Source organism: Bombina bombina, chromosome 4 (genome assembly GCF_027579735.1).
Source record: "Bombina bombina isolate aBomBom1 chromosome 4, aBomBom1.pri, whole genome shotgun sequence".
NCBI classification, from domain to species: domain Eukaryota; kingdom Metazoa; phylum Chordata; class Amphibia; order Anura; family Bombinatoridae; genus Bombina; species Bombina bombina.
In genome coordinates this window covers 927,816,436-927,842,341 of record NC_069502.1, presented here as the reverse complement: position 1 = coordinate 927,842,341, position 25,906 = coordinate 927,816,436, and the positions used below count along the sequence as shown (strand labels likewise).

The window sequence follows — 25,906 nt, the reverse complement described above, 5'->3', positions numbered from 1 at the left end:
TCAGTTTAATTACCTTGCTCTAACAAACCCAAAAAAAAAGGTTAAACATAGCCCTCCTGACCCAGAGTCATCTAAATATTTATCGGATTTAGCTATTATGTCCCAGTTAGAACCTATGATGCCTAAATTAGACAGTTTATGAAGACAGGAACGATTCTTTGACTTTTCCAATGTCAGTTATAATAGCAAACATTTTTAACAACGAATGGGAAAGAATTGTATCTTCCTTTTCCCCCTTGTCTACTTTAAAGAAAGTTGTTCCCAATCCCAGACTCTCAACTGGATTTGTGGGGCTCCATTCCTAAGGTGGATGGTGCTATCGCTACACTTGCTAAACGTACTACTATACCTCTTGAGGATAGTTCTTCGTTCAGAGAGCAGATGGATAAGAAAATGGCAACCTTTCTGAGAAAGATGTTTCAACATACAGAATTTTTATTTCAACCGGAGACCGCAGTTGCCGGAGCAGCTACCTACTGGTGTGACTCTGTCGGAACTCCATTGAGGTGGAGTCTCCCCTCAAGGATAGTTAAGACAGAATTAAAGCTCTGCGAATTGCTAATTCTTTTATCTGTGATGCGAACATGCAAATTATTCGTCTAAATGCAAAGGCCTCTGGCTTTGCGGTCCTAGTCCAGCGGGCGCTCTGGTTGAAGTCTTGGTCTGCGGATATGTTTTGCAACAGGCTCCGTTTGAGCCTCTGCATTCTGTTGACATTAAATTGTTATCTTGAAAGGTTCTCTTTTTAATGGCTATTGCCTCTGTGCGCAAAGTTTCTGAGATCTCTGCTTTGCTATGTGAGTTCCCCTCTCTGATTTTTTTTTTAATGCAGATAAGGCAGTTTTATGTACTAAATTAGGTTTTCTTCCTAAGGTTGTGTCAGATCGCAACATCAATCAAGAGATTGTGGTTCCTTGTGTCCTATTCAAAGGAACGTTTACTTCATTATTTGGATGTGATTCATGCCTTGAAGTTCTTTCTTCAGGCTACTAAGGAGTTTAGACAATCTTCCTCTTTGTTGTCTATTCGGGGAAGCGTTAGGGGCAGAAGGCTACTTTGACTTACCTATCTTTTTAGTTAAGGAGTGTCATCCACTTAGCTTGCGAGACAGCGGGACATCATCCTCCTGAGAGGATAACGGCTCATCCCACTAGAGCAGTGGCTTCCTCTTGGGCTTTTAAGAACGAGGCCTCTATGGATCAGATTTGTAAGGCGGCTACCTGGTCCTCCTTACATACTTTTTCTAATATTTGCTAGTTTGATGTTTTGCTTTGGCTGAAGCAGCTTTCGGGAGAAAACTTTTGTAGGCTGTGGTGCCCTCAGAATAGGGTCCATCTCTTCCTTTTTGTTCCTTCCCGTTATTCATTCAGTGTCCTTTGGAGCTTGGGTATAGTTTTCCCAACAGTAAGGAATGAAGCTGTGGACTCTCCCTATCTTAGGAAGGAAAACATAATTTATGCTTACCAGATAAATTCCTTTCCTTCCGGATAGGGAGAGTCCATGGCCCCCGCCCGTTTTTTTCCTGTCTATGGGAGGCCCCCTATTATTTCTTATTCTATATATTTATACCCTGATATTTCTCCTATTTTTCCTTGTTCCCTCGGCAGAATGACTGGGGTATGTAGAAGTGGGAGGGATATTTAAGCCTTTGGCTGGGGTGTCTTTGCCTCCTCCCGGTGGCCAGGTGTTGTATTTCCCAACAGTAAGGAATGAAGCTGTGGACTCTCCCTATCCAGAAGGAAAATAATTTATCTGGTAAGCATAATTTTTTTTTTTATTCTGATAATTGTTTTGCTATTGTTATCTATACCTAGTTAAATAAGTAAAGTAAAGGTTGTTCTTATGTCATTGTATATTCCCACAGAATCCATACCAAGGGACCATTGTGCTAGCAACAGTTAAAGGGGATGTTCATGATATTGGCAAGAATATTGTTGGAGTGGTTCTGGGATGCAATAATTTCAGGTTGGTATTCAGTATAGATGTGTAAATAATATGTTTATTCAGTATTTGTTATTAAAATGAATGCCGAATATGGCTGTTTTATGAGTTGTTTTTTCTCAGTAATCTGGCACACACAAATGCTGCAGCCTGCAACCATATCCGGCAATAGTTTCAACAAGTAATACCAAATAACTAATTATTGCACATGCCTAGTATTCGGTATGTGTTCACTGTATTGACAAGAATATATTTTCATGTTATTCCCTTGTTCTTAATTCTTGTTTGTTTTGATAACATGCAATGCTGCTTGTAAAAATCAAATTTTTGTCCATTTTCTGTAATTTAACTTTCTAATTGGCATTAGCAAAGATGATGAGATAAAGAATTACAAAACAATGCAAGTTTTACTAATAGAATGACAGTGGCAAGTCTGGGTTAGTCCTGTAGCAAGTCTGGGTTAGTCTGTAGCAAGTCTGAATGGGTTCAAAGGGTAGGAGAATTTGGCCACTGGAAAAAAATTGTAGCAAACATTGGGATCCATTTATCAAGCAGCAGATGCCGCTTCGGAAGCCAATCGTTTCAGGCTGGCCTGAAACTAAGGTTAAGAAGCAGCAGATTGAAAATCATACTGATCCAATATGATCGAGATTGACGGCCCCTGCTAGCGGCCCAATGGCCCCAGTGAGCAGGGGGTGGCATTGCACAAGCATTTCTGCTTATATTTTTTTTCAGGCATCTTCATTTATGCATTTTCTTGTAACCCACTGGATAACTATAATATAGATTTTGTTGTCTGTCATTTCCAGGGTTATTGATTTGGGTGTAATGACTCCATGTGACAAAATACTCAGAGCTGCAATTGAAAACAAAGCAGGTGAGTTATGCTTTTATGCTTGCTATCAAATCTCTGTGGATAAATAGTGTGTATGTTATAAACTTAATTGTAGCCCATTTATTTCAAATTCTGCCCATGAACAAAGTCATTCCAACAAGCTGTCATTTATCTACTTAGACACATAGTTGAAGTTCTATTCAGGAACCTCGGTGAACTGCTGGTCCCAAGCGTGTGTGTGTGTGTGTGTGTATATGTGTGTATATATATATGTGTGTGTGTGTGTATATGTATGTGTGTGTGTGTGTGTGTGTGTATATATATATATATATATATATATATATGTGTATATATGTATATACGGTATATATGTGTGTATATATATATATATATAAGTAGTGAGTGTACAGCCTGTATAACAGTGTAAATTTGCTGTCCCCTCAAAATAACTCAACACACAGCCATTAATGTCTAAACAGTTGGCCACAAAAGTGAGTGGAAATGTCCAAGTTGGGCCCAAAGTGTCAATATTTTCTTCCTAATGGGAAAGAGTCCACAGCCGCATTCATTACTTATGGGAAAAAAGAACCTGGCCACCAGCCAAAGGCTCAAATACACCTCCCCTATCCCCCAGTCATTCTTTGCCTTTCATCCCAGGAGGTTGGCAGAGAAGTGTCAGAAGTTTATTATACTTTAATTCAATTTATTTTTATATTTTGTCTCCTATGGAGGGTGCTACCCTTCAACACAAGACGGGAGTTTTAAGTAGTTCAGTCGGTCTCTCGTGTGAGGGCCTGGGCGAAAGTGAGAGTCCGGAGATGCATTGGGAGCTTCCCCTGCGACACTATCCCGACTCGTATTCACAGCTCCTTCTCAGCACTTGGCGTTGCCGAACTTCGCTTCGCTACCTGCTGTCCTCTCAAATCCATGGCGGAGGCGCTGCTACTAATTCGTCACACTTGAAGGGCCGCGTTCCTGTTCCACGGCGTGGATTCTTGTAAGATCATTTCATTTTATTACGTTGCTGTAATGTAATTTGTTATGACAATTCAGTATGGAGCTCATTGAGGCTCCTTCTGCTTCAATCTGGGAATTAAGGGATTATCTTCCTTATCAAGGGGATTATTGAACGGGGTGGGGTTGTTTATCATATTTCTTATGTGATCATCCTGCTTGTGTGTGGGAATTTGGGCTCTGAGGCTGAGACCTGTTTTGCTAGGCTTGACCCTGAACTCCGATTTTCCTTTTTCTCAGACTTGCTAGTTTGTTCTGGAACCTAGTTTTGCTGCCTTGTGAGTGGCGTGTTGTTTGGATTTTGCGGGGCATCTGGTAACCGTGCATGTTTACGCTTGGGTGGGTCTTCTCTACCTTCAGCATTCCTGACCGTGTGGCGACGGAGGAAAGAGTCTGCTCCCTAAGGCCTGGTCATAGGAGGTGGTGAGTGCCCCAGCCATCGTGGGTGTCAGGTGCCAGTTTATTTTCCAAATTGCGTTGTTATAATTAAAGTCTTAGCCATGGAGGATTCTAATGCAGAGACTATTTTCATATCTGATTCAGATTAGTCCTCGGATGAGGACTGTAATTTGGTCCTGTTATCGCAAGTCTGCCATTCTTGTGTCTCGTGTGTGCATGGTCTGCCGGGTCCGTTGGGCTCGGGGGACCCTCTGCCTTCTGAGCCATCGGCTCCTGGGAGCTCTGTTCCTCAGCAAGTGCCTTCCCAACCGCACACTCCTTTTACTTTTGCGGGTGACCCCAATGTTAATGTCTCCTCTGCGCAGGGTGGATTTTTTATCCCGGAGATGGCGGGACATTTTCGTTTGAATTTTTTAATGGCGTTGATTCGCCTGCAGGATCCTGAGGTTTCATTGCAGTTATATGCTTGTCTGCCTATCCTGGGTGTTCAGACCATGAAAGGCATCATTGTGTTTCCCCCGGGGATGATTGCGCCCCCATGTTCTTTTTGCTACAGGATTGTGCAGCTGCGCGTCCTATTGCGACGTCTGTTTGATTTATTGGGGGATCCTTTACTGTATTATCGGGGATCTTCTCAGGGTTCTGTGCAATAGGCTTATGGGGTACGTTTTTCCCCGCTGTTTTTCTGAAGGTGAAGATCTTTGTCAGGTACTGCAGAGACATGGTTCCTTCTGAGCGGATGCCTGCAGGTGCCCTTGTTTTTTTTTATCCGGTCTGGATTATTTACTTCTGTTTTTTTCTTCCCTATGGGAATTCTGGGATTTCTCGACTTATTTTCTTTTATAGGAATTGTTCCCTGATTTTGTCCGGAGTTACTTATGTGATTGTTAGTGACGCACGTTTTGCCTGGCTGGTCTGGCGGGACTTGCCTGTTCAGTTGTTCATTTTTTGTTTTGTTTTTAAAAAAACCCCATTAATTTAGACCTGAGCGCTTGGGCTGGTCCGTCGCAGTTCTGCTTCAGACATAGGGCTGGTGGTGTATCACGGTGTTCCTCTGCAGCCTCGGTGGAGGGCTGTGGTCCTTGCTACTTGTAGCGGTTCTGAGATTCGAGATGCTTTTTGGCTCGTGGTCATGGTCTAGTTTGTTCGATACTTGGACTCTTTAGGATTCTGGCACAAGCTTGAAGGATATGTGGCGTAGTGTTTCGCTCCGTAGTTCCTGCAGTAGAAGGTTGTGGGATTGATCTCAGGCATAAAGCGCCTGTCTTCTGATCTGAAGTATCCTGGTGTCCGCTTTTCCTCCACGGCGGTAGTCATTTCTCAAGGGCCCTTCAGAGGTGGTTGGTTTCACTATCTTCGCCTCTGGGAGCATTTATGCTCGGGTTTTGTGGTTCTCCTTTTTGTCTGGTGCTGCCACTAGAGTTCGTAGGTCACTAAGTAGCCCCATTTTTAAGATTTAGGACCAGGTTGACCTCTGTCCTAGGATCTAGGCTCCATAGGATTTAGTGCTGCGGTTTCATCGCAGTGTCTCCTCTGCAGAGATTGTCAGTTGGATCAGACTCGGGGAGTTTTACGTTGGAATTTGGGAATGAGATTAGGATGTGTTCCTTTGTCACTCCTTTAGGGGAGTTTGGAAGTCTCCGGTTAACTACCCGGTTGTGACGACTGAGCTTGGGGTTTTTCTCCATGAGGCCCTGCTGTTCGTCTTATGTCCTGGTTTCGTTTTCGCCCTGTGGGGTCAGTGACAGCGTGTTGGGATGTTCCCCCGCTTCTGTGTTTAGCCATCTGACGGACTAGCTTAGGGGGCTCGAGAGATTGTGTCTTAAAGGTTTCATGCAGTTAGTTGTTCTGGCCGGGGGCGCCCTTTGGGTGCTCAGTGTCTGGGTAATCATCCTCAGATGATTACAGAGGTTTGGGATGAGTATTTTTATCTCATGTTTTCCATCGGGGGCCTTTTTTTATCTCTCTGTAGAGTGATGGGTTCCGGTGGTCCATGGTTTTTCAGAGATGGGCTGGCCATTGGGATTCTTATCACCCATTTCTGGGTGGCTTATCTCAGGGTTCTAGTCGTATTTTGTTCTTAGGTGACTGTTTATTCTTCCCCGTTTTTCTTGAGTGAAGGTGTGTGCTGGTTTGCTGTTTGTTGCGGCCTGTTGGCTTGTCTAGCTACCGGTCAATGGATGGGTTGCGTTTGGATCACTGCACTAATCCTAACTAACTTTATTGGCCGTGTGAACTGAGTTGCTTTGGCGTTCAGCTCTGTGGCCTGTAGTGGTTGGGCTGTCTTGGTTGTACAAGAGCAAGGTGGGGTATTTCCTTTTCAGGGAGGGCTCCGCTGTTGCTTGCACCACTAGCTTCTCCTTTCTGTCCGGCATCTGTTTCATTGACCATCTCTGGATTTTATACTTGCTGGCACAGCACCCCCAGTCTCTTCTGGTGTGGGACCTGTTTTTTTTGTTTTCTCCGCTTAGCTGGTAGTGGTTTTTCCCTTGATGACCGGGTTTTCATAGGAGTGCCCTTGGTCCCCTGCTGTTTAGCCATTTGGACGCTGTATGGTCCTTGAGATCTGTTTGTTCCCTTTGAGTTTTCTCTTGTATTCTGCTGCGGTTCCGGTCCTTGGGACCTGGGTCAGTGTACGTTTGCCCACTGGAGTGAGATGGTTTTTTTTTTTTTTTTTTTTTTTTTTTTGGTTTTTGATGACTTAGGGTTTTTTCCTCCTTATATTGGGCCTGTGTCCCCTTCGGGAGTGTTTCGTTGGTCCCCTAGTTGGTTGAGGGGCTGCGGCTGGGCTGTTGCCTTGAGAGATGGTGTCCTTGGGGTCCGTGCTCTCGGTTGCGTCTATTCATGGTGACCGCTCAGGTTCGTTGACCTGTTGGTAGATTTGCATCAATGGTGCCGCCTTTTGGTTTTTCAAAAGGTTCTTGTTCCCGGTTTTCTGACGAAACGGGGTCTTTTGTTTTGGGAATGTGTTTTTTGGGTAGTGCCTTCATGTGGTCTGCCTCTTACCCTCCCGTTTTGGCATTCTGTGTCCTCTTTGGCTTGGGTATAAATTTCCCATAAGTAATGAATGCGGCTGTGGACTCTCTCCCATTAGGAAGAAAAACATAAATTATGCTTACCTGATAATTTTTCTTTCTCTTGTAATATGTATCCAGTCCACGGATTCATCCTTTACTTGTGGGATATTCGCCTTCCTAACAGGAAGTGGCAAAGAGAGCACACAGCAGAGCTGTCCATATAGCTCCCCCTCTAGCTCCACCCCCCAGTCATTCTCTTTGCCGGCTCTAAGCAATAGGGTCTCTCTCGGAGGGTAAAGTGAATGTGGTGTTAGATTTGTATGTTTTTGATCTACAAGCAAAAGTTTATTTTAAATGGTACCGGTGTGTACTATTTACTCTCCAGCAGAAAAGAGATGAAGATTTCTGCAGGGAGGAAGATGATTTTAGCATGTTGTAACTAAAATCCACTGCTGTTCCCACACAGGACTGAGGAGTACAAGAAAACTTCAGTTGGGGGGAACGGTTTGCAGGTTAGGCTGCAATAAGGTATGTTCAGTCATTTATTTCTAGACAAGACTGTGATAATGCTAGAAAAGGACTGATAAGATCCCCATGAGGGAAGGGTAAGCTTTATTCAGAGACTAAGTATGGAATTACAAGCTTACATAGCAGGGCTAATTTATGCTGATTGACACTATTTTATGGGTTGACACTTTTTTATGGCAAACGGTTTTTACTAGTAAATATCGTTTTTGAGACACTTTGAAGGTCCATTTGGGTTTCTTCAGGGGTTGTTACCCACATGGCTAATATTATAACTCTTAGGAGTGTTTATTTAGGCCTCACATCACCAGAGTAAGGTGGGAGGGGCCTAATTTCGTGCCTCAGATGCGCAGTTAGATTCACTAGATCTTCAGGCTGTTTCACATGGAGGGTCCTGCTGCAGTTTGAGGGCCTATAAGATGCTTTTCCCCCACAAATCTAGTTCCTAAGGGCAGGTCGGGCCACAGCAGAGCTGTGGCAAGGTGCTGAAGTCGTTTTAACCGGTTTTTAACTTGCTATTGATCCGGTTTGGGCATTAAGGGGTTAATCTTTTTTCTTGCTCAACCCAGGGTAGCCTGGAAACCTTACCATGGCTGGAACAAGGGTAAACAGGCCAAGAAGCCTGCAGCTGCCTCCAAGACAGCATGAAGGGGTGGCCCCCGATCCGGGACTGGATCTAGTGGGTGCAGACTCTCTCTCTTCGCTCAGGCCTGGGCAAGTGATGTACACGATCCTTGGGCCTTAGAGATTGTATCCCAGGGATATCTTCTGGAATTCAAGGACTCCCCTCCAAGGGGAAGGTTCCACATTTCTCGTCTGTCTACAGACCAGACAAAGAAAGAGGCGTTCTTACGCTGTGCAGAAGACTACATACAACAGGAGTGATCCGCCCAGTTCCAATTGTGGAACAAGGGCTGGGTTTTTACTCAAACCTGTTTGTGGTTCCCAAAAAAGAAGGAACTTTCAGACCAATCCTGGATCTAAAAATTCTAAACAAATTCCTCAGAGTCCCATCATTCAAGATGTAGACTGTTCGGACAATCTTACCAATGATCCAGGAGGGTCATTATATGACTATCGTGCAGTGGCACCTTACTTGGACGACATTCTGATACAAGCGTCGTCTCTTTCAAAGGCAAAGGCTCACACAGACATCGTTTTGGCCTTTCTGAGGTCTCACGGGTGGAAGGTGAACATCAAAAAGAGTTCTCTCTCCCCCCTCACAAGAGTTTTATTCCTAGGAACCCTAATAGACTCGGTAGAAATGAAAATATTTCTGACGGAGGTCAGAAAGTTAAAACTGTTAACTACTTGCCGAGCTCTTCATTCCATTCCTCGGCCGTCTGTAGCTCAGTGCATGGAGACAATCGGACTAATGGTAGCGGCAATGGACATAGTCCCTTTTGCACAGATACATCTCAGACCACTGCAACTATGCATGCTCAAACAGTGGAATGGGGATTATGCAGATTTGTCTCCTCAAATACAGTTGGATCAGGGGACCAGAGATTCTCTTCTCTGGTGGTTGTCTCAGGATCACCTGTCTCAGGGAACGTGTTTCCGCAGACCAGAGTAGATCATCGTAACGACCAACGCCAGTCTGTTGGGCTGGGGTGCAGTCTGGGACTCCCTGAAAGCTCAGGGCTTATGGTCTCGGGAAGAAGCTCTTCTCCCGATAAACATTCTGGAACTGAACGCGATATTCAATTCTCTTCAGGCATGGCCTCAGCTAGCTGCGGACAAATTCATCAGATTCCAGTCGGACAACATCACAACTGTAGCTTACATCAACCATCAAGGGGGAACAAGGAGTCCCCTAGCAATGATGGAAGTAACCAAAATAATCAGGTGGGCGGAGGATCACTCTTGCCACCTCTCAGCAATTCACATCCCAGGAGTAGAAAACTGGGAAGCGGATTTTCTAAGTTGTCAGACTTTTCATCCTGGGGAGTGGGAACTCCACCTGGAGGTATTTGCTCAGCTATGGGGCACTCCAGAATTGGATCTGATGGCGTCCCGTTAGAATGCCAAACTTCCTCTTTATGGGTCCAGGTCCCGGGATACCCAGGCGGTGTTGATAGATGCTCTAGCAGCACCTTGGTCCTTCAATCTGGCCTATGTGTTTCCACCATTTCCTCTCCCTCCTCGTCTGGTTGCCAGAATCAAGCAGGAGAGGGCGTTGGTGATTCTAATAGCGCCTGCGTGGCCACGCAGGACTTGGTATGCAGACCTAGTGGACATGTCATCCGTTCCACCAGGTCCTTTCAAACATCCAAATCTAATTTCTCTGCGTCTGACTGCTTGGAGATTGAACGCCTAATTCTATCTAAGCGTGGTTTCTCTGAGTCGGTTATCAATACCCTGATTCAGGCTAGAAAGCCTGTCACCAGGAAAATCTACCATAAGATTTGGCGAAAATATCTTTGTTGGTGCGAATCCAAGGGTTACTCATGGAGTAAGATTAGGATTCCCAGGATATTGTCTTTTCTCCAAGATGGATTGGAGAAAGGATTGTCAGCTAGTTCCTTAAAAGGACAGATATCTGCTTTGTCTATTCTTTTACACAAACGTCTGGCGGAGGTACCAGACGTTCAAGCGTTTACTCCGGCTTTAGTCAGAATCAAGCCTGTTTATAGACCTGTGGCTCCGCCATGGAGTCTGAATTTAGTTCTTTCAGTTCTGCAAGGGGTTCCGTTTGAACCTTTACATTCCATAGATACTAAACTTTTATCTTGGAAAGTTTTGTTTTTGGTAGCTATCTCTTCTGCTCGAAGAGTTTCAGAGTTATCTGCTTTACAGTGTGACTCACCTTAGTTGGTGTTCCATGCAGATAAGGTAGTTTTGCGTACCAAACCCGGTTTTCTTCCTAAGGTTGTGTCTAATAAGAATATTAACCAGGAAATTGTTGTTCCTTCTCTGTGTCCTAATCCTTCTTCAAAGAAGGAACGTCTGTTACACAATCTTGATGTGGTTCGTGCTTTAAAGTTCTATTTACAAGCAACTAAGGATTTCAGACAAACAACTTCTTTGTTTGTTATCTATTCTGGTAAGAGGAGAGGTCAGAAGGCGACCGCTACCTCTTTCCTTTTGGCTGAAAAGCATCATCCGTTTGGCCTATGAGACTGCTGGCCAGCAACCTCCTGAAACAATTACTGCTCATTCTACCAGAGCAGTGGCTTCCACATGGGCTTTTAAAAATGAAGCTTCTGTTGAACAGCTTTGTAAGGCAGCGACTTGGTCTTCGCTGCATAACTTTTCCAATTTTTACAAATTCGATACTTTTGCTTCTTCGGAGGCTGTTTTTGGGGGAGAGGTTTTACAAGCAGTGGTGCCTTCCGTTTAAGGTACCTGTCTTGTTGCCTCCCTTCATCCGTGTCCTAAAGCTTTGGTATTGGTATCCCACATGTAAAGGATGAATCCGTGGACTGGGTACACCTTACAAGAGAAAACAGAATTTATGCTTACCTGATAAATTACTTTCTCTTGTGGTGTGTCCAGTCCACGGCCCGCCCTGGCTATTAGGTAGATTTTTAGTTTAAACTACAGTCACCACTGCACCCTATGGTTTCTCCTTTTTCTTCCTAACCTTCCTGTTAGGAAGGAGAATATCCCACAAGTAAAGGATGAATCCGTGGACTGGATACACCACAAGAGAAAGTAATTTATCAGGTAAGCATAAATTCTGTTTTTCTTCCGTGGGAAAGAGTCCACAGCCACCCGCCCATTTTTGAGGCGTTATTGTTTATCTTCTGGCACCCTTTCACCTTGAGGCTTTTTCCACTGTTCCTTGTACTCGGCTGAATGACTGGGGGATAGGGGAGGTAGGAGGAGTATTTGAGACTTTGGCTGGTGGGTCTTTGCCTCCTTCTGGTGGCCAGGTTCTTTTTTCCCATAAGTAATCAATGTGGCTGTGGACTCTTTCCCACGGAAGAAAAGAAAATTATCAGGTAAGCATAATTTATGTTTTTGTGTGGCCACCATTATTTTCCAGCCAAGCTTTAACCCTCTTGGGTTCACCAGAGCTTCTCAGGTTGCCACTGGATGCCTCTTCCACTCCTCCATGACGACATCACAGAGCTGGTGGATGTTAGAGACCTTGCACTCCGCCATTTTCCGTTTGAGGATGCCCCACAGATGCTCAATAGGGTTTAGGTCTGCAGACATGCTTGGCCAGTCCATCACCTTTACCCTCCGCTTCTTAAGCAAGGCAGTGGTCGTCTTGGAGGTGTATTTTGGGGTCGTTATCATATTGGAATACTGCCCTGTGGCCCAGTCTCCGAAGGGAGGGGATCATGCTCTGCTTCAGTATGTCACAGTACATGTTGGCATTCATGGTCCCCTTAATGAACTGTAGTTCCCAAGTGCCGGCAGCACTCATGCAGGCCCAGACCATGACACTCCCACCACCATGCTTGACTGTAGGCAAGACACACTTGTCTTTGTACTCCTCTCTTGGTTGCCGCCACAGATGCTTGACACCATCTGAACCAAATACGTTTATTTTGGAATTATCAAACCACAGGACATGGTTCCAGTAATCCATGTCCTTAGTCTGCTTGTCTTCAGCAAACCATATAGCCTTATGAAACTGTGCTGTGACACGGAGAAACGCATTGCTGTTGTCGTTTTTAACTTTTTAATAAACTTATAAAATTTGCCACTTCGCTGCTGCACTTCATCTCTCCGGATTGTTAACTCTTTTGCCTTCCATGTGGCTTCCTAACATCTACTACTGTGCCCAGGAGAGCATTAGCTATTTTCTCTGTCTGTGGTTTGAGACACCCTGTGGGAACTACACTGCATCTCTGGACTCCCCTTGGTGGGACGAGGATCTGATCAGTTCCAGTTGCCTAGTAGTATGCCAGGCGACTCTTTGGATCTGGCCTGCCTGTACTGCACATTGGTGCATTTTATCACGTGAGTAGGTTTTCTGCTTACCACCATATTCTATCCCTTGCTAGTATGTTCTGCACCATGTGACGCCCTCTATCTTTTGTATTCTTCAGCAAACTGTTTGTAGGCTTTCTTGTGCATCATCTTTAGAAGAGGCTTCCTTCTGGGACGACAGCGATGCAGACCATTTTGATGCAGTGTGCGGCTTATGTTCTGAGCACTGACAGGCTGACCCCCCATCCCTTCAATCTCTGCAGCAATGCTGGCAGCACTCATACGTCTATTTCCCAAAGACAACCCCTGGATATGACGCTGAGCACGTGCACCTAACTTCTTTGGTCGACCATGGCGAGGCCTGTTCTGAGTGGAACCTGTCCTGTGAAACCGCTGTGTGGTCTTGCCCACCGTGGTGCAGCTCAGTTTCAGGGTCTTGGCAATCTTCTTATAGCCTAGGCCATCTTTATGTAGAGCAAAAGAAAAAAAAATTCAGATCCTCAGTTCTTTGCCATGAGGTGCCATGTTGAACTTCCTGTGACCAGTATGAGAGAGTGTAAAAGCGATAACACTAAATTTAACCCACCTGCTCCCCATTCACACCTGAGACCTTGTAACACTAACGAGTCACATGACACCGGGGAGGGAAAATGGCTAATTGGGCACAATGTGGACATTTCCACTTAGGGGTGTACTCACTTTTGTTGCCAATGGTTTAGACATTAATGGCTGTGTGATAGTGTAAATTTGCTATCCCCTCAAAATAACTCATTATACAGACTGTACTCTCACTACTTTTACATTGTAGCAAAGTGTCATTTTTTTTCTGTGTTGTCACATGAAAAGACATAATAAAATATTTACAAAAATGTGGTGTGTACTCACTTTTGTGGGATACTGTATATGTGTGTATGTGTAATATAAATATATATATATATATATATATATATTGTGTGTGTGTAATTTTTTTTCTTTGGCATTGAATAGTCTTAGCTAATTTTTTTTTTTTATGAATATATTTGCTTAGTATTAACTACAGCTCTGTACTCTAGCTGCACTGTGTAAGTTTTCTTTAACTCAGAGCAGCCAGAGTGAAACGCTGTTTGAAGAGAACAGTCAATTATGGAGCAGCGCTGCAAAGCTGCAGCACATTGATGACTGGCTCTAAGGGATTTTTTTCAACCCCGTCCCCTAACCTCTCCCGGTCTGCAATGCCGACACTCATGAAAGACATTCTTGTGAGCAATACACATTTTGATTACTACTTTATTTTTACCATATAATTATGTGAAATTAGAACAAAGGAAACAAATTTATTCAAGAAATATTTTAACGTTTCTTTTTTCTCATCGCATCTAATTAGAAATGCATTTTTCAGTTGCTACACTATATTATAAAACTGTCAAAACTACTTTATTCTTCAGCCTAATTTAAAATTTAATTTCAAAATGACCTGCAAAAAACTTTTCATTAAAAAAAATCTCATTGCAGAAAGTGAAAAAAAGTTCTGCCTCTGCGATTAACTGAACCTAAAACTATCCTTCGTTTAAACTTTAAAAGTTGATCACTATGTATTTTTTTTTTTTGTGGTAGTTTTTTCTTTTATGAATTATTTATAAATTGATTTATTGAAATCAACAAGAAATAAGTTTTTTTTTTAATTTATGTCTTATTTTCTAGACATCATTGGCTTGTCTGGTCTCATTACGCCTTCTTTGGATGAAATGATTTTTGTGGCCAAAGAAATGGAGAGACTTGCAATAAAGACGCCATTGCTTATTGGCGGTGCAACAACATCACGGTAAGTGACGTTTTAACATTCTTATCTAATTTTGACTTGACACTTAATGCAAAATTTCAGGCTGATGTCATCCGCAGTAATAAAAAGTTGCAGAAATATCACCAAAGCTCACTCATAAAAATGTGATCCCTGCAGTGTAAAATAAAGGTAGTGTAATGATCTTTGAGTTTGTTGGTGATCACACACAATTCTTGTGATGGATCTCCGGCTACCCCGACTGGGTAGCTCCGCCAATGGGTCCTTCCAACCCCTGGAACCAGCCGCTATGTAGCGGAGAAGTGATTATAGCCAGAGCCCACACAAATAATTAGACATACCAGCATTTTGGTGAACAAAGAAGAGCATTTTATTGGGGAAAACACAATTTTTTTATAAATAAAACTCATCTTGATAATAGCCCTGGTCATCCCACAATTGTCCCTCCATTCCCGCCCCTCCAGACAGGCTGGCACCCTGTCCTAGAATCCATTGTTCCATAGTCTTCAGTGGTATATGGTTGATGATTTTGGGGTGATACCGGGGGAGCGGCGGCACTGTCGTTGGAAAGCCCTTGGTCCCCAGAAGCTACATTCCAAAAAGTGACCGGAGTTAGAAGTAGGCAAACTAACACAGGGAAGGCCAGGGAGAATAGGGGTTGTAGGGGGATCCGGAACTTCTGGTTCCCAATGGAGCTTTCCTCCAGCAATCACCCCACTTTTCACCCACCCTAAGGGGAACCAAACCCCCAAAGAACGGAGCTCTGGGTCAAAGGACACGGTAATCCGAGATGATGCGGCCGACCGGTAGTTCTAGGGGCCCGGCCGAAGGGGAATGTGGCGGTCAGGGATTGGCTCCTCCAAGATAAGAATCCCACACACAAAACAAAGGGCCTGGGGATCGCGGTTTCTCTGAGTAGCCCAGAACCGCTGAGAAACCTTGCAGCCCCGTATCCGTGACATTTCCTATGTAACATAACCTTGGATATTATGGAAAAGAAATGAATGCCGCAGATCAAGATTGTTTTTGGTATTTGTTTAGTAATTGAATGCCAAATTTATTATCCCTTTAAGAAACCATTTTTAATATTGTGTTATTTAAAGGTCTTATTTCTTCTTTTTTTTCCCTCCCAGAACGCACACAGCTGTGAAAATAGCACCAAGATATAGCTCACCTGTAATTCATGTGCTGGATGCATCTAAAAGTGTGGTGGTTGTGAGTTTACTTTTATTATAATTATTTAAAACTACATAACTATCTTGCATGCGTATAATAGTAATGTGTTTGTGTACCATTTGTAGTGCAATTGTATATTTGTTCACTAAGAGAAAAGTTTAGCTAAAATTAGACTCAAAACAGAGTATTAGTAGCGCAAGAAAGGAGAGGGGGTGGGACAGAACTTAATAATCAAATATATAAATAATAAAAGAATGAATATTATACTGGATGTTAATTTATATTTAGCAGTATATGTATCCCCACATACAAATTAAACACAAACAGAGGGGAATAATATTACCACTTCCACAAGCTGAGGGTAAGAGTATAAGCTAGAGTCAAGAAATGTCCAATAATAGCTATGTATTTCTCTTGTTAAGTGTATCCAGTCCACGGATCATCCATTACTTATGGGATATTCTCCTTCCCAACAGGAAGTTGCAAGAGGATCACCCACAGCAGAGCTGCTATATAGCTCCTCCCCTAACTGCCATATCCAGTCATTCTCTTGCAACCCTCAACAAAGATGGAGGTCGTAAGAGGAGAGTGGTGTTTTATACTTAGTTTATTTCTTCAATCAAAAGTTTGTTATTTTTAAATGGTACCGGAGTGTGCTGTTTATCTCAGGCAGTATTTAGAAGAAGAATCTGCCTGCATTTTCTATGATCTTAGCAGAAGTAACTAAGATCCATGGCTGTTCTCACATATTCTGAGGAGTGAGGTAACTTCAGAGAGGGAATGGCGTGCAGGTTTTCCTGCTATAAGGTATGTGCAGTTAATATTTTTCTAGGGATGGAATTTGCTAGAAAATGCTGCTTATACCGGAATAATGTAAGTAAAGCCTTAAATGCAGTGATAGCTACTGGTATCAGGCTTATTAATAGAGATGCATACTCTTATAAAAATGTAATATAAAACGTTTGCTGGCATGTTAATCGTTTTTATATATGTTTGGTGACAAAACTTATTGGGGCCTAGTTTTTTTCCACATGGCTGGTTTGATTTCTGCCTAGAGACAGTTTCCTGAAGCTTTCCTCTGTTGCAATATAAGTGGGAAGGGCCTATTTTAGTGCTTTTCTGTGTAGCTAAAAATACTGACAGAGAAATTCAGCTTCCCTCTGCATGATACAGGACATCTCTGAAGGGCTCAAAAGGCTTCAAAGTGGTGTTTGAGGAGGGTAAAAATCACAGTAGACTGTGGCAGTTGTTGTGACTGTGTTTAAAAAAAACGTTTTTGTCCTTTATTATTTTGTTTTCTTTCATGTAATTAGCAAGAGTCCATGAGCTAGTGACGTATGGGATATACATTCCTACCAGGAGGGGCAAAGTTTCCCAAACCTCAAAATGCCTATAAATACACCCCTCACCACACCCACAATTCAGTTTTACAAACTTTGCCTCCGATGGAGGTGGTGAAGTAAGTTTGTGCTAGATTCTACGTTGATATGCGCTCCGCAGCAAGTTGGAGCCCGGTTTTCCTCTCAGCGTGCAGTGAATGTCAGAGGGATGTGAGGAGAGTATTGCCTATTTGAATGCAGTGATCTCCTTCTACGGGGTCTATTTCATAGGTTCTCTGTTATCGGTCGTAGAGATTCATCTCTTACCTCCCTTTTCAGATCGACGATATACTCTTATATATACCATTACCTCTGCTGATTCTCATTTCAGTACTGATTTGGCTTTCTACAAACATGTAGATGAGTGTCCTGGGGTAAGTAATCTTATTTTCTGTGACACTCTAAGCTATGGTTGGGCACTTTGTTTATAAAGTTCTAAATATATGTATTCAAACATTTATTTGCCTTGACTCAGAATGTTCAACTTTCCTTATTTTCAGACAGTCAGTTTCATATTTGGGATAATGCATTTGATTTAATCATTTTTTCTTACCTTCAAAAATTTGACTTTTTTCCCTGTGGGCTGTTAGGCTCGCGGGGGCTGAAAATGCTTCATTTTATTGCGTCATTCTTGGCGCAGACTTTTTTGGCGAAAAAATTCTTTTCCGTTTCCGGCGTCATACGTGTCGCCGGAAGTTGCGTCATTTTTTTGACGTTATTTTGCGCCAAAAATGTCGGCGTTCCGGGCGTCGCTTTTGTCTCCACATTATTTAAGTCTCATTTTTCATTGCTTCTGGTTGCTAGAAGCTTGTTTTTTGGCATTTTTTCCCATTCCTGAAACTGTCATTTAAGGAATTTGATCAATTTTGCTTTATATGTTGATTTTTCTCTTACATATTGCAAGATGTCTCACGTTGCATCTGAGTCAGAAGATACTACAGGAAAATCGCTGTCTAGTGCTGGATCTACCAAAGCTAAGTGTATCTGCTGTAAACTTTTGGTAGCTATTCCTCCAGCTGTTGTTTGTATTGATTGTCATGACAAACTTGTTAAAGCAGATAATATTTCCTTTAGTAAAGTACCATTGCCTGTTGCAGTTCCTTCAACATCTAAGGTGCAGAATGTTCCTGATAACATAAGAGATTTTGTTTCTGAATCCATCAAGAAGGCTATGTCTGTTATTTCTCCTTCTAGTAAACATAAAAAATCTTTTAAAACTTCTCTCCCTACAGATGAATTTTTAAATGAACATCATCATTCTGATTCTGATAACTCTTCTGGTTCAGAGGATTCTGTCTGAGGTTGGTGCTGATAAATCTTCATATTTATTTAAAATGGAATTTATTCGTTCTTTACTTAAAGAAGTTCTAATTGCTTTAGAAATAGAGGATTCTGGTCCTCTTGATACTAATTCTAAACGTTTGGATAAGGTATTTAAATCTCCTGTGGTTATTCCAGAAGTTTTTCCTGTTCCTAATGCTATTTCTGCAGTAATTTCCAAAGAATGGGATAAATTGGGTAATTCATTTACTCCCTCTAAACGTTTTAAGCAATTATATCCTGTGCCGTCTGACAGATTAGAATTTTGGGACAAAATCCCTAAAGTTGATGGGGCTATTTCTACCCTTGCTAAACGTACTACTATTCCTACGTCAGATGGTACTTCGTTTAAGGATCCTTTAGATAGGAAAATTGAGTCCTTTCTAAGAAAAGCTTATCTGTGTTCAGGTAATCTTCTTAGACCTGCTATATCTTTGGCTGATGTTGCTGCAGCTTCAACTTTTTGGTTGGAAACCTTAGCGCAACAAGTAACACATCATGATTCTCATGATATTATTATTCTTCTTCAGCATGCTAATAATTTTATCTGTGATGCCATCTTTGATATTATCAGAGTTGATGTCAGGTTTATGTCTCTAGCTATTTTAGCTAGAAGAGCTTTATGGCTTAAGACTTGGAATGCTGATATGGCTTCTAAATCAACTCTACTTTCCATTTCTTTCCAGGGTAACAAATTATTTGGTTCTCAGTTGGATTCTATTATTTCAACTGTTACTGGTGGGAAAGGAACTTTTTTACCACAGGATAAAAAATCTAAGGGTAAAAACAGAGCTAATAATCGTTTTCGTTCCTTTCGTTTCAACAAAGAACAAAAACCTGATCCTTCATCCTCAGGAGCAGTTTCAGTTTGGAAACCATCTCCAATCTGGAATAAATCCAAGCCAGCCAGAAAGGCAAAGCCTGCTTCTAAGTCCACATGAAGGTGCGGCCCTCATTCCAGCTCAGCTGGTAGGGGGCAGGTTACGTTTTTTCAAAGAAATTTGGATCAATTCTGTTCACAATCTTTGGATTCAGAACATTGTTTCAGAAGGGTACAGAATTGGTTTCAAGATGAGACCTCCTGCAAAGAGATTTTTTCTTTCCCGTGTCCCAGTAAATCCAGTAAAAGCTCAAGCATTTCTGAATTGTGTTTCAGATCTAGAGTTGACTGGAGTAATTATGCCAGTTCCAGTTCAGGAACAGGGGATGGGGTTTTATTCAAATCTCTTCATTGTACCAAAGAAGGAGAATTCCTTCAGACCAGTTCTGGATCTAAAAATATTGAATCATTATGTAAGGATACCAACGTTCAAGATGGTAACTGTAAGGACTATTTTGCCTTTTGTTCAGCAAAGGAATTATATGTCCACAATAGATTTACAGGATGCATATCTGCATATTCCGATTCATCCGGATCATTATCGGTTCCTGAGATTCTCTTTTCTGGACAAGCATTACCAGTTTGTGGCTCTGCCGTTTGGCCTTGCTACAGCTCCAAGAATTTTTACAAAGGTTCTCGGTGCCCTTCTGTCTGTAATCAGAGAACAGGGTATTGTGGTATTTCCTTATTTGGACGATATCTTGGTACTTGCTCAGTCTTTACATTTAGCAGAATTTCATACGAATCGACTTGTGTTGTTTCTTCAAGATCATGGTTGGAGGATCAATTTACCAAAAAGTTCATTGATTCCTCAGACAAGGGTAACCTTTCTGGGTTTCCAAATAGATTCAGTGTCCATGACTCTGTCTTTAACAGACAAGAGGCGTCTAAAACTGATGGCAGCTTGTCGAAACCTTCAGTCACAATCATTCCCTTCGGTAGCCTTATGCATGGAAATTCTAGGTCTTATGACTGCTGCATCGGATGCGATCCCCTTTGCTCGTTTTCACATGCGACCTCTTCAGCTTTGTATGCTGAATCAATGGTGCAAGAATTACACAAAGATATCTCAATTAATATCTTTAAAACCGATTGTTCGACACTCTCTAACGTGGTGGACAGATCACCATCGTTTAATTCAGGGGGCTTCTTTTGTGCTTCCGACCTGGACTGTAATTTCAACAGATGCAAGTCTCACAGGTTGGGGAGCTGTGTGGGGATCTCTGACGGCACAAGGAGTTTGGGAATCTCAGGAGGTGAGATTACCGATCAATATTTTGGAACTCCGTGCAATTTTCAGAGCTCTTCAGTTTTGGCCTCTTCTGAAGAGAGAATCGTTCATTTGTTTTCAGACAGACAATGTCACAACTGTGGCATACATCAATCATCAAGGAGGAACCCACAGTCCTCTGGCTATGAAAGAAGTATCTCGAATTTTGGTTTGGGCGGAATCCAGCTCCTGTCTAATCTCTGCGGTTCATATCCCAGGTGTAGACAATTGGGAAGCGGATTATCTCAGTCGCCAAACGTTGCATCCGGGCGAATGGTCTCTTCACCCAGAGGTATTTCTTCAGATCGTTCAAATGTGGGATCTTCCAGAAATAGATTTGATGGCGTCCCATCTAAACAAGAAACTTCCCAGGTATCTGTCCAGATCCCGGGATCCTCAGGCGGAGGCAGTGGATGCATTATCACTTCCTTGGAAGTATCATCCTGCCTATATCTTTCCGCCCCTAGTTCTTCTTCCAAGAGTAATCTCCAAGATTCTGAAGGAATGCTCGTTTGTTCTGCTGGTAGCTCCGGCATGGCCTCACAGGTTTTGGTATGCGGATCTTGTCCGGATGGCCTCTTGCCAACCGTGGACTCTTCCGTTAAGACCAGACCCACTGTCACAAGGTCCTTTTTTCCATCAGGATCTGAAATCCTTAAATTTAAAGGTATGGAGATTGAACGCTTGATTCTTCGTCAAAGAGGTTTCTCTGACGCTGTGATTAATACTATGTTACAGGCTCGTAAATCTGTATCTAGAGAGATATATTATAGAGTCTGGAAGACTTATATTTCTTGGTGTATTTCTCATCATTTTTCTTGGCATTCTTTCAGAATTCCGAGAATTTTACAGTTTCTTCAGGATGGTTTAGATAAAGGTTTGTCCGCAAGTTCCTTGAAAGGACAAATCTCTGCTCTTTCTGTTCTTTTTCACAGAAAGATTGCTATTCTTCCTGATATTCATTGTTTTGTACAAGCTTTGGTTCGTATAAAACCTGTCATTCAGTCAATTTCTCCTCCTTGGAGTTTGAATTTGGTTCTGGGGGCTCTTCAAGCTCCTCCGTTTGAACCTATGCATTCATTGGACATTAAATTACTTTCTTGGAAAGTTTTGTTCCTTTTGGCCATCTCTTCTGCCAGAAGAGTTTCTGAATTATCTGCTCTTTCTTGTGAGTCTCCTTTTCTGATTTTTCATCAGGATAAGGCGGTGTTGCGAACTTCTTTTGAATTTTTACCTAAAGTTGTGAATTCCAACAACATTAGTAGAGAAATTGTGGTTCCTTCATTATGTCCTAATCCTAAGAATTCTAAGGAGAAATCGTTGCATTCTTTGGATGTTGTTAAAGCTTTGAAATATTATGTTGAAGCTACTAAATCTTTCAGAAAGACTTCTAGTCTATTTGTTATCTTTTCCGGTTCTAGAAAAGGCCAGAAAGCTTCTGCCATTTCTTTGGCATCTTGGTTGAAATCTTTAATTCATCTTGCCTATGTTGAGTCGGGTAAAACTCCGCCTCAGAGAATTACAGCTCATTCTACTAGGTCAGTTTCTACTTCCTGGGCGTTTAGGAATGAAGCTTCGGTTGATCAGATTTGCAAAGCAGCAACTTGGTCCTCTTTGCATACTTTTACTAAATTCTACCATTTTGATGTATTTTCTTCTTCTGAAGCAGTTTTTGGTAGAAAAGTACTTCAGGCAGCGGTTTCAGTTTGAATCTTCTGCTTATGTTTTTCGTTAAACTTTATTTTGGGTGTGGATTATTTTCAGCAGGAATTGGCTGTCTTTATTTTATCCCTCCCTCTCTAGTGACTCTTGTGTGGAAAGATCCACATCTTGGGTAATCATTATCCCATACGTCACTAGCTCATGGACTCTTGCTAATTACATGAAAGAAAACATAATTTATGTAAGAACTTACCTGATAAATTCATTTCTTTCATATTAGCAAGAGTCCATGAGGCCCGCCCTTTTTTTGTGGTGGTTATGATTTTGTATAAAGCACAATTATTCCAATTCCTTATTTTATATGCTTTCGCACTTTTTTATCACCCCACTTCTTGGCTATTCGTTAAACTGAATTGTGGGTGTGGTGAGGGGTGTATTTATAGGCATTTTGAGGTTTGGGAAACTTTGCCCCTCCTGGTAGGAATGTATATCCCATACGTCACTAGCTCATGGACTCTTGCTAATATGAAAGAAATTAATTTATCAGGTAAGTTCTTACATAAATTATGTTTTTGTTATTAATGGGTTAATCATCCATTTGCAAGTGGGTGCAATGCTCTGCTGACTTGTTACATACACTGTAAAAATTTTGTTAGTGTAACTGCCTTTTTTCACTGTTATTTCAAATTTTGTCAAAATTTGTTTCTCTTAAAGGCACAGTAACGTTTTTTATATTGCTTGTTAACTTGCTTTAAAATGTTTTTCAAGCTTGCTAGTCTCATTGCTAGTCTGTACAAACATGTCTGAAACAGAGGATACTTGTTCATTATGTTTAAAAGCCATGGTGGAGCCCCATAGGAGAATGTGCACTAAATGTATTGATTTCACCTTAAACAGTAAAGATAAGTCTTTACTTATCAGTAGGGGTCTGTCGAGGTGGAAGTTATGCCGACTAACTCTCCCCACGTGTCAGACCCTTCGCCTCCCGCTCAAGGGACGCACGCTAATATGGCGCCAAGTACATCAGGGACGCCCATAGCGATTATTTTGCAGGACATGGCTGCAATCATGAATAATACCCTGTCAGAGGTATTATCCAGATTGCCTGAATTGAGAGGCAAGCGCGATAGCTCTGGGGTTAGACGAGATACAGAGCGCGTAGATGCTGTAAGAGCCATGTCTGATACTGTGTCACAATATGCAGAACCTGAGGACGGAGAGCTTCAGTCTGTGGGTGACGTCTCTGAATCGGGGAGACCTGATTCAGAGATTTCTAATTTTAAATTTATGCTTGAGAACCTCCGTGTATTGCTTGGCAAGGTATTAGCTGCTCTGAATGACTGTGACACAATTGCAGTGCCAGAGAAATTGTGTAGGCTGGATAAATACTATGCAGTGCCGGTGAGTACTGATGTTTTTCCAATACCTAAAAGGCTTACAGAAATTATTAGTAAGGAGTGGGATAGGCCCGGTGTGCCCTTTTCCCCACCTCCTATATTTAGAAAAATGTTTCCAATAGATGCCACTACACGGGACTTATAGCAGACTGTCCCTAAGGTGGAGGGAGCAGTTTCTACTTTAGCAAAGCGTACCACTATCCCGGTTGAGGACAGTTGTGCTTTTTCAGATCCAATGGATAAAAAATTAGAGGGTTACCTTAAGAAAATGTTTATTCAACAAGGTTTTATTTTACAGCCCCTTGCATGCATTGCGCCTGTTACTGCTGTGGCGGCGGCATTCTGGTTTGAGGCCCTGGAAGAGGCCATCCATACAGCTCCATTGACTGAAATTGTTGGCAAGCTTAGAACTCTTAAGCTAGCTAACTCATTTGTTTCTGATGAAGTCTAAATTACTCAACATTCCTTTCAAGGGGCAGACCTTATTCGGGCCTGGTTTGAAAGAAATTATTGCTGACATTACTGGAGGTAAGGGTCATACCCTTCCTCAGGACAGGGCAAAATCAAAGGCCAAACAGTCTAATTTTCGTGCCTTTCGAAATTCCAAGGCAGGTGCAGCATTAACTTCCTCCGCTTCAAGACAAGAGGGAACTTTTGCTCAATCTAAGCAGGCCTGGAAACCTAACCAGTCCTGGAACAAAGGCAAGCAGGCCAGAAAGCCTGCTGCTGCCTCTAAGACAGCATGAAGGAACGGCCCCCTATCTGGCGACGGATCTAGTATGGGGCAGACTTTCTCTCTTCGCCCAGGCGTGGGCAAGAGATGTTCAGGATCCCTGGGCGTTGGAGATCATATCTCAGGGATATCTTCTGGACTTCAAAGCTTCTCCTCCACAAGGGAGATTTCATCTTTCAAGGTTATCATCAAACCAGATAAAGAAAGAGGCATTCCTAAGCTGTGTGCAAGACCTCCTAGTAATGGGAGTGATCCATCCAGTTCCGCGGACGGAACAAGGACAGGGATTTTATTCAAATCTGTTTGTGGTTCCCAAGAAAGAGGGAACCTTCAGACCAATCTTGGATCTAAAGATCTTAAACAAATTCCTCAGAGTTCCATCATTCAAAATGGAAACTATTCGGACCATCCTACCCATGATCCAAGCGTGTCAGTACATGACCACAGTGGACTTAAAGGATGCCTACCTTCACATACCGATTCACAAAGATCATCGGTTCCTAAGGTTTGCCTTTCTAGACAGGCATTACCAATTTGTAGCTCTTCCCTTCGGGTTGGCCACTGCCCCGAGAATTTTTACAAAGGTTCTGGGCTCACTTCTGGCAGTTCTAAGACCGCGTGGCATAGCTGTGGCTCCGTATCTAGACGACATCCTGATACAGGGGTCAAGCTTTCAAATTGTCAAGTCTCATACAGAGATAGTTCTGGCATTTCTGAAGTCGCATGGGTGGAAAGTGAACGTGGAAAAGAGTTCTCTATCACCACTCACAAGAGTCTCCTTCCTAGGGACTCTTATAGATTCTGTAGAGATGAAAATTTACCTGACGGAGTCCAGGTTATCAAAACTTCTAAATGCTTGCCGTGTCCTTCATTCCATTCCACGCCGGTCAGTGGCTCAGTGCATGGAAGTAATCGGCTTAATGGTAGCGGCAATGGACATAGTGCCATTTGCGCGCCTGAATCTCAGACCGCTTCAATTATGCATGCTAAGTCAGTGGAATGGGGATTACTCAGATTTGTCCCCTCTACTAAATCTGGATCAAGAGACCAGAGATTCTCTTCTCTGGTGGCTTTCTCGGGTCCATCTGTCCAAGGGTATGAGCTTTCGCAGGCCAGATTGGACGATTGTAACAACAGATGCCAGCCTTCTAGGTTGGGGCGCAGCCTGGAAGTCCCTGAAGGCTCAGGGATCGTGGACTCAGGAGGAGAAACTCCTCCCAATAAATATTCTGGAGTTAAGAGCAATATTCAATGCTCTTCTAGCTTGGCCTCAGTTAGCAACACTGAGGTTCATCAGATTTCAGTCGGACAACATCACGACTGTGGCTTACATCAACCATCAAGGGGGAACCAGGAGTTCCCTAGCGATGTTAGAAGTCTCAAAGATAATTCGCTGGGCAGAGTCTCACTCTTGCCACCTGTCAGCGATCCACATCCCAGGCGTAGAGAACTGGGAGGCGGATTTTCTAAGTCGTCAGACTTTTCATCCGGGGGAGTGGGAACTCCATCCGGAGGTGTTTGCTCAGTTGATTCATCGTTGGGGCAAACCAGAACTGGATCTCATGGTGTCTCGCCAGAACGCCAAGCTTCCTTGTTACGGATCCAGGTCCAGGGACCCGGGAGCAACGCTGATAGATGCTCTAGCAGCTCCTTGGTTCTTCAACCTGGCCTATGTGTTTCCACCGTTTCCTCTG

The 25,906-nt window shown here is 42.7% G+C and overlaps 1 protein-coding gene across 2 annotated transcripts in view; it reads left to right on the top strand.

Annotated features, from left to right (window-relative positions):
- Positions 1 to 25,906, top strand: part of MTR (5-methyltetrahydrofolate-homocysteine methyltransferase) — a 600,857-nt gene that overhangs the window by 389,735 nt on the left and 185,216 nt on the right. For both annotated transcript variants that reach the window (XM_053711885.1, XM_053711884.1), the window contains 4 exons: positions 1,865 to 1,965; positions 2,751 to 2,818; positions 14,299 to 14,419; positions 15,529 to 15,610. In XM_053711885.1, the coding sequence (XP_053567860.1) occupies positions 1,865 to 1,965; positions 2,751 to 2,818; positions 14,299 to 14,419; positions 15,529 to 15,610 (372 nt within the window). The remainder of the gene's footprint in view (positions 1 to 1,864; positions 1,966 to 2,750; positions 2,819 to 14,298; positions 14,420 to 15,528; positions 15,611 to 25,906) is intronic.